The 9,731-nt window shown below is 33.5% G+C and overlaps 1 protein-coding gene across 1 annotated transcript; it reads right to left on the bottom strand.

Annotated features, from left to right (window-relative positions):
• Positions 1-6,530: 6,530 nt before the first annotated feature.
• LOC107831107 (protein trichome birefringence-like 33) lies at positions 6,531-9,426 on the bottom strand. Its single transcript, XM_016658837.2, has 6 exons — positions 9,143-9,426; positions 8,291-8,504; positions 7,826-7,997; positions 7,523-7,722; positions 7,198-7,356; positions 6,531-7,106 (listed from the first exon to the last, which is right to left on the bottom strand). The coding sequence occupies exons 1-6, from the start codon at positions 9,336-9,338 to the stop codon at positions 6,767-6,769; spliced, it is 1,281 nt and encodes a 426-aa protein (XP_016514323.1). The 5' UTR covers positions 9,339-9,426; the 3' UTR covers positions 6,531-6,766.
• Between the last annotated feature and the right edge of the window lie 305 nt (positions 9,427-9,731).

Below are 9,731 nucleotides of genomic sequence, written 5' to 3'. Positions count from 1 at the left end.
GATCGGGTCGTGATTGGACTCCTTGCTAAAAGTACAGTGGCATTGGTATTGTGAACACTAGTATTGCGGACAATGGTATATCGATACTAAAAATCTCCCAATGTGAGATATGAAAATTAATTTGAACACTGTCTTGATCCTAAATTGAGGTTTGATGTTGATTAAGGCTTTCATTGATATTATGATAATCTTGTTTGTATTAATTATCATTCTATTGAGAGGGTGTTTAGTTATACATACTAGTACTATTCGACGGTACTAACGTCTCTTTTGCCGGGGGCGCTGCATCTTTCAATGGATGCAGGTGGTTCCATAGCAGGAGATATTGATCAGTGATAGCAGTGCACCTTCTTCCCAATTGACTTGGTGAGCCCCACTTTATTCCGGGGTCATGAATCTTTTGTACTTGTGTATCCTGTTTGAGGTATAGCCGAGCCCTTTTTGCCGACACTATCATTGTACTCTTCTTTATCTATAGAGGCTCCGTAGACATAGTCTGGGTTGTGTATTGGTGCTGGGGAAAGAAAAACTATGTTATGTTGTGGACGTATTACTTGTCCATTTGAGACTTTAAAAATGATAAAACTATTGGAAATGAATTGGTATTGTAGACACGAACACATTTTCGTCTAATTAATGATAATATGTATTATCTTTATTCATGGATGAATTTGGGTAGAATGAAATCTAACAGGCTTGCTCGGTCGGGTTCACTCAGTTGAGAGCCGGTCGCGCTCCTCGGTTTTGGGGCGTGACACACTTACCTCAATGTTTTCCCATGAAAATCGCCCAAAAATCGTCTTACCCGAGCTCAAAATCGAAAATGATAGGAAATGGACCAGAACTTAAGTTCTATTGTCCAGATTTTTACTCATCGCGATTGCGAGAATTCGTTCGTGATCGCGTAGAACTATTTCTGCCCAGGTCCATTTTACTTTTCGCGATCGCGAAGCACAATTTGCACAGGCTGCCAATTTGCACTACGCAAACACGACATCCCATACGTAAACGCGAAGCATAACCCCGTAGACCTTCGCGATCGCTTACGGCTTCATGCGAACGCGAAGAACAAATTTGAGTGCCCCAACTTGTGCCTCATTTCCTCTTCGCGGACGCGATCAACTCTACGAGTTCACAATGCACTGGGAGCTAACCTTCCGCGATCACGTGCCTATCTTCGCGAACGCGTATGGTAAATATCACGGCTCACAAACCAGATTTTTTTCCAAAGTTAAAAAGGTCTGTAGGCTATCCGAAACTCACCCGAGCCCTTGGGGCTCTAAACCGTACATGTACACAAGTCCAAAAATATCATACGAACTTGCTCGCACAATCAAAACACCAAAATAATGCCTAAAACTACAAATCGGACACCAAATCAAATGAAATTTTTAAGAAACTTTAGAATTTCTATTTTAACAACTGGACGCACGAATCACGTCAAACCAGCTCCGTTTCTCACCAAATTTGGCAAACAAGTTATAAATATAATAATGGGGCTATACTGGGTTCCGAAACAAAAATACGGACTCTGTATCAACAAAGTCAAATATTAGTTAAATCTCTTAAGTCATTAATCCTTTAAACTTAAAAAGTTCGATAACATGTGATAACTCGAGCTAGGGACCTACGAATTAAATTTCGGCCATCCATCCAAGTCCCAAATCACGATACGGACCTACCGGGACTGTCAAAATACCGATCCGAGTCCGTTTGCTCAAAATGTTGACCAAAGTCAACTCAGATGAGTTTTAAGGCTCTATTTCTCATTTTAATCAATTTTTCATATAAAAACTTTCCGGAAAATTATACGGACTGCGCATGCAAGTTGAGGAATGATGAATAGTGCTTCTCGAGGTCTTAGAACACAGAATTAATTATTAAATTTAAAAATGACCTTTTAGATCATCACAACACCCTACCAAACGATCCCTAAGGAAAAAGAATAAGTAAAGCAATGAAAAGAACAAAGGATAGAAAATACGAGTAGAACATGTTATGCTTGAACTTTTGGCACAGTTGTTTTTGTAGGAACCCATGTGACATGCCGTCTGGGACATTTATTGTATCCAAAAACCTTGGAATTTAATGTTTCAATTCATATGGAATTTTACTTCAAAGATATCGATGAATGAATTTCCAATAAGCTTCAATTTATGTTTTCTAGTTGGGGGGCAAATAAAATGACGGGTTCCAACTCAGAAGATCTTTTCATTTTGTGGCATTTGACTTCTTCTTTTTTAGATCAAGAGGCATGATGGCTTTAAAATAACAATAACAAGCAACAACAACAACAACAATAACAACAATAATAATAATAATAATAATAATAATAATAATAATAATAATAATAATAATAACAACATATCCAGTATAATCCCACAAGTTGAGTTTGAGTAGGGTAATGTATACACATATCTTACCCTTACATTGTGAACTGTGAAGATAGAGAGATTGTTTTCGATAGACCCTTGACTCAAGAAAATCATAACTACAGCAATTTAGATAAGGAAATACGGCAAAGGAGAATCCATATAAAGAGAAGTAGTAACCACAACCAAAAAAAAGATTAACGAAGCAAAAGAAGCAACAGATAGAAATCTAAGAAATGGGAACTACAGAATACACTAGTACTACAGGTATAGAAAAGCAATACATGTACGAAAAAGAGTTATGTTCCAATCTAAACCTGCAATTTTTCAAAATTGAATATGAGAAACAACAGAGTAAATTTTATGGGTGGTCATTCAACTTTGTGTTTATTATCCAAAAGTCATTTTTTTGTTACGTAAAAGTCATTCACCTTTGTGTTAATTACCCAAAAGTCACTTTCTTTCTTTTGTATCACAAAATTTATTTTACTATGCTCTAGTTATCACAATAATCACTTTGACCAGATTTTACAAACATTTCAGCTGAAAAGTCTGTTATGCCCTTGACATTAATAATTGTCCCATTTATGTAATACCTTTTATATTGTATGGTATATAGTATACTTTTACCCAGGTATTTTACTTATAATTAAAATAACAAAATATTATTTTATTTATTATTTTTATAATATATTCATACATTTATTTTTTTCTTAATATTAATTTTCAAGATATATAACTAGCATTATTAAATTTGTCAGTAACATTATCTTGAATAAATCTCAATTCCTTATTCTTAATCATGCTTAATAAAATATGTAATAAAAATTAAAAAGTCAAAGCTCATTGATTTATCAGCCAAGCCATACCCATTAATTTAATAAATAAAACGGCAAAGGGCCAAATATACCCTTGTACTTTCGAAAATAGTCTAAGAATACCTCTCGTTATACTATTGGGTTATCTATACCCCTACAGTCATACTGTTGGTTCAAATATACCCCTCATTTAAACGGAGAGACACATGTCATCGTCCTGTTGGCCAATTCTAAATATCTCCTAACAACAACTACAACAACAACTAACCCAGTTTAATCCCAACATGTAGGGTCTGAGGAAGATAGTTTGTACGCAGACCTTACCCCTAGCTAATGCAGGTAGAGAGGCTGCTTCTAATAGACCATCGGCTCAGGAAGGAAAATTCTAAATATCTCCTAATTAATTAAAAAGACCCATTACCCATACCCGAAAAGCAATTTAATTTCTAAAGCAATTTATTTTTTGTACAAACTCGAAAAAACTGAAATGTTTTTTTACTAAAAACTGAAAAAAACGAAAATATTTTTTTTACGAAAAAAAAAACTGCTTTAAAAAAAATTGAAAAATATTTTCTAAAATAATATTTTTGTAAAAACTGGAAAACCAAACTGAAAAGCAATTTTATAAAGTACTGTTTTTGTAAAAACTGAAAAACAAAACTGAATGCTTTTTTACTAAAAACTAAAAAAATCAAAAATATTTTTTTCCAGTTTTTAGAAAAAAAAATTCCTTTAAAAAAGCTGAAAAATAATTTCTAAAGTAATTTATTTTGTAAAAACTAAAAATAAAACTGAAAAATAATTTTCTAAAGTAATATTTTTGTAAAAACTGAAAAAATAAATATTTTCTTTTTTCAGTTTTTAGGTAAAAATATTTCAGTTTTTTCTAGATTTTAATTGCTTTTCAGTTTTTTTCCCCAGTTTTTACAAAAATATTATTTTAGAAAATATTTTTCAGTTTTATTTTAAAACAGTTTTTTTGTAAAACCTGGAAAAAAAAATATTTTCGTTTTTATCAGTTTTTAGTATTAAAAAATTCAGTTTTTTTTTTCAGTTTTTACAAAAAATAATTGCTTTAGAAAATTACTTTTCTGGTATGGGTAATGGGTCTTTTTAATTAATTAGGAGATATTTAGAATTGGACAATAGGACGATGACATGTGTCCCTCCGTTTAAATGAGGGGTATATTTGAACCCAAAGTATGACTATAGGGGTATAAATAACTCAATAGTATAACGAGGGATATTCTTAAACCATTTTTGAAAGTACAAGGGTATATTTGGACCTTCGCCGTAAATAAAATATCCACATTTAACAAAATAACACATCCGATTAATACTTTCAAATAAATAATATTAACATATAAAGCTTTAAAAACTTAATATTAAACAAAAATATCATTGAAACTTCTTTAAAAATTTCTATTGACTATAAAATAACTATGATTTGTTAAACAAATCTGTTTCTATTATTTTAAATAAATATTAAAAATTAAATATTTTTTTTATCATTTTTATATTTAAAATATGTTCATGTTTGAATATGATTAAACAAATTGAGTGCCATGAAAAAATTAAATGTACGATATATTATAAAAATAATAAATAAAATAATTTAAAGTTATTTTAATTATAAGTAAAATACCTAGGTAAAAATATATTATATAGTATATAATATAGCGGTATTGCATAAATTAGAGGATTTATAATGTCGGGGATATAATAAACTTTTCAAGTAAAAGTATTATAACATCTGGTCAAGGTGACTTTTGTGATAAATAGAGCAAAGTAAAATAATTTTTGTGTAACAAAAGAAAGAAAAGTGGCTTTTGGGTAATGAACACAAAGTTGAATGATCTTTACGTAACACAAAAAAAGAAAAGTAATTTTGTGCAATGAACACAAAGTTAAATGATCACCCATAAAATTTTATTCAAAACAACAGTATATGTATGCATACGAGGCCTTCAAATATATAAAAGAAAGGCAGAATGGCCTAAATGACACCTATACTTGTGCCACTTTGTCATGCCGGTCCCCAAACTTAATAATTTATCAATTGAACACTTACACTCCTTCAAACTGTGTATAATAAACGCTTATGACAGGAGGTTGCCAGTGCGTGTAATACAATCCCCTACACGTAGGATGTCACGTCAAGAAAATTAAAACACGTAGGCTCCATGTCATTTATTATGTCCACATGGAAAACTAAAACGGGAAATGATATTACCCCCAAAACTCAAATTTTTTCCTCATTTTATACTTACCCGCTTAGTTAGGGCTTAGAAAGTATTGTCTCTCCTCTGTTCTCCGTCATCGTTGCGGGGATTTTCATTGACCCATGTTGTTGCACCAGCGGATTTAGAAACTGATAAAATGTTGCCGTTTGGAACCGTGATTGTGAGCCAAATGCCGGTGTTAGCGAATGCGTGGATGATTTCTAGGTTTGCGTCGAAGACTTTGATTTTGTTAATGGTGGTTTCGTCCCTGATGAAGGCGGTGACTTGGGTCGGCGGCGGGAGGTTGTCGGTGACGGTTCCGTAGTTCACGCCGATGAGATAGTCCGCTAAGGAGCCGTTACAGAAAAGGAGGAAGATAAAGGAAAAGAGAATGTGAAGGTAACATAGTTTAGCCATGAAATTAAACCTTGAGGGAACAAAACAAAAGAATTGAGTGGAGTTTTGTAAGCAGAGTGGTGTGCTGAGAGGTAGAAAACAGGGACTGCAAATTCTGCGATGCAGCCAAGGACGTGGTACTAAAAAGCAGAAACGTGGGAGGCGATAGTCCTAATTTCTGCAATTTCAATGCCGAATCGACTCCGAAAAATATAGATCACCAATTCAGACTCTCGAAAACTAAAACAGAAATTCAATTTTGACCATAGCTTATTTCTTGCCGGAGAAGAAAACAAAAATCGACTTTAAAAAGAAAAGGAGATGGCACAAATTGATGGGCAATGAAGAATCCCAACAAAAAAAATTATATTTTTCATTGTTGAAGCTACCACGAGAAAGAAGAAGGCAACAGATTTGGATAGAAATTAGCTTCTTCTATAATGTTCAACAATGGAGAATAAGGTAGAAAGAAGAAGATTACTGTTAAATAGGCCACATTTTAACTGCCCTCACGCCCGCCACATTTTAACTGCCCTCACGCCCCTTATAGGCGAGTGAATCACGCACTAAAGCCAAATATGACACATAGGATCAGCCTCGTGTCATAAGCGTTTATTATACACGATTTGAAGGAGTGTAAGTGTTCAATTGGCAAATTGTTAAGTTTGGGGATCGGCATGACAAAGTGGCTCAAGTATAAGTGTTATTTGGGCTATTCTGCCTAAAAAGAAAAAAAAAAGGTGTACAGTTTCTTGTCCCTATTCTGGGCAAAAACAGATTTGACACAATTCTGGGAAAAAATATTGACACAAATTCTTTCTTTGTGCAATAAACTCTATACCCCTTCCTTATTGCAACTACTCGTTTCCCTTTAGTTATTTTCTTACTCTATCCGACTATCAAAGAGGATAATTGAAAACATTATATAATACGAGAGCCTAAAATCATCCATAAAATCTCAAGGATAGAAAAGTTTGGTGAATAAAAGTTCATTCCAAGTATCTTGAAGTCCAGGCAAACACCAATGAACACAATCAGCGTAGCTAAACGGATTTGCTAGTTGTTCTGGTGTTAATGGACTCCATTGTTTCTTGTAAATTGTTGTATGCGCGTCTTTTCTGTAACTTGAGAGTTGTGTGATATTGAGAAATAAGATGGCCACTTTTGATTTACTAAATTCTTTTCCAATCACTTGCATTATGCTTTTTCTACTATCTGTTCCCCAGTAATTTGGATCCTCTATCATTTTAGTCTCGTTGTAACAGTTCTTTTTTGGTTCTCCTCCCCATTCTATGCTCCTGCCAAACAAAGAATAGACACCTAAATTATCAAATGTTATTTAAACACATTAAAAAGCATAGAATTTGGAAAGGTTAATTTTTTACTCACTTTTCATGAGAAGGTGACATGCTAGTGAAAAAGACTCTGGTTTTCGTTGGATCCATATTCTTTTTAATCCATTTTAACATACTCTTCATTGCCATTCGATATGCCTCCTCTGTGGAAACTTCCACTATATCTTTCACTTCATCGTCGAATGACCCTTGCCTGTATCAATTTTCATTTCATATATGTTAGTACGTAGTATGTCATGGACAGTAACTTGTAGTTATCTTTTAGGTGACCTGATCACAGTGTAAATATTATTACGCATTGTTAGTATATAAAAGTTAAAACTTATAAATGAAAAACAAGAAAGAGGAAAGGAAATTACAAAATATTAAAATGGAGGCCCCTCATCCACCAAAGATATGTATTGAACACAATTATGTCAGCCCCTTTCCAATATTTTCCATGTGCGTTTATTGAACCTTTTCGAACAACTCTTTCCTCGATCCTATGTTTGACTGCATCATCAGAATTTGATTCCAGCAAAAATGGTGCCCAGTAGAATTCTATAGTTGCATTATAATCCTGGAAATTCAAATTCAAACCAACTTACATTTGTGTATTATATCAATGTACAAATTAATAGAATTTGTAATGTGTAAGCTCAAAAATTGCTAGAGATGATCACCTTAATGGTGAAAATGTCGAAATTACCAACAGTTTCCATGGATTTAGCATTCTCGGGTATGAGTCTATGGACAAGACAAACCAAAGAAACAAACTGTCCTCTATTCAAGGAATCGCCCACGAACAACATCTTCTTCCCCCGAAGAGTTTCTAGTATTAATGTTGCATTGAAACTGCCATTTCAAGTTAGCAAAAGCGTCTTAATTGAAAATTAAATATGTTAATTGGATATTACATGTAGCAATATTAAAATACAGAAATAAGAACGGATAGAGGAAAAGAAAATCCTACGGGTTGGATTACTCGATCATGTGTTTATGGAACAAATGTTAGTTTGGAAAGGGTGGTGTGAGTTTGTATTTGTTATCAAAGTTGACATCTTATTCTAATAGACTTATAATATATTAGTGATCAGTCGTACATAAAAGTTTAACTTTTATATACTGACAGTATAAAAGAATGTTACCTCGGAAGTGAGCAACCGTGAGGTTGCCATCTCCAATGTTGATAGTTTTTATCTGGCCGGCCATGTTCTTGGCAAGTCAACTGTGGTTGTATGTACGGACACTCTGATTCTTCGTACAAAGGCCGACTCTCGTCCCAAACCCATTTCCCATTGAACACATCGCATCCTTCCTCTGTCTCTCCTATTGCAAATGGTAACTTTTGTTTGTTCTTCTCTACCAACACAATTCAAAAATACAGTCAATTTCACTCCTACTTCATTCATGCAAATTAAATAACTGATGTATGTTTAGTCTGAGAAAAAAAAAAGCTAATTTTATTTTGTTATTTTGTCAGTGTTCGAATGTAGTTTTAAGATAGTTAAAAAAAAGTCCGTTCGGTGCACGAATCATCCCGCGTTCACACAGGATCCAAAGAAGGGCCGCACCCTAAAGGAATATGATGTAGGCAGCCTACGATGATGCAAGCATGAATGAAATTAATTCTTGTTATCGGATATCCGCAAACGGAGGCAAATTTAGGATGGATGTGCATTGGGTTCAATTGAACCATGTGCTTTCAACTCGAACTTTGGATAGATATATAATATGATCATGCTCATTTATGAACTCCCTGACTCTAGATCCTGGACTCGACTCTACCACGAAAGAACATTAATTTTGAAATTTAGTGTGAGAGAATGTATTTTATGTTTTGATTGGTTTGTTATATTTTCATGTTTGGAGCAACCAAACAAAAACAGCAAGAAGACAAACATGTTTTTTTCTCTTGGACAAACATGCATGATAATTCTTCCCAAAAATAAATAAATAAAACAGAAAGAAAAAAGTGCAAGTTCATTAGTATTACTCACTAATATTTCTTGTGATAGAATTGTGTTGTTGGCTGGAAACTCTGGGGTCAAGCTGGCTAAAAATGCAGTTGAATTCTTCACTATACAGAATAATGATAAGAACAATGAAGGGTAGAAATATTAAAAGAAAGGGAGAAAGACGAGCTTTTCTCAGAAAAGAAGAGGAAAAAGGAGAAGAAGATGGAGGTGGCTTCATTTTTTTGAAGCATATGGTAGCTACCTTTTTTTTTTTTTCCTTCTGTTTTGTTATTGTTCTTAGCTACTAGTTAGGTAGTGAAAGTCATCTACTCAGTGTTCAGTGGGGTTGAATAAATACGGGAAAACTATAGGTTAAGTGTAGACAGAGTTGAAGGAAATTATTTTTTATTTCCTGCTAATTGCATAGTTAATTAATTTGGATATTTGTTGCTATTGTCTTTATTGAATTCTTATCATTATTGTTTACATTAAGTTTGAAGAAAATAACCAATAATAGAAAGGTTCCCCATAATAGATGTTTTGGTCATATTTCTTGTATGCAAGAAAACCAGTGGTTGGGGTCAAATTGATAGGTGTTTAATTTAACAGTTTAATTATGTGTGTTTCTTTG

The sequence above is a fragment of the Nicotiana tabacum genome, chromosome 13 (genome assembly GCF_000715075.1).
Source record: "Nicotiana tabacum cultivar K326 chromosome 13, ASM71507v2, whole genome shotgun sequence".
NCBI lineage: Eukaryota > Viridiplantae > Streptophyta > Magnoliopsida > Solanales > Solanaceae > Nicotiana > Nicotiana tabacum.
The sequence above is the reverse complement of the archived record's forward strand: the minus strand, read 5'-3'. Positions and strand labels throughout refer to the sequence as shown.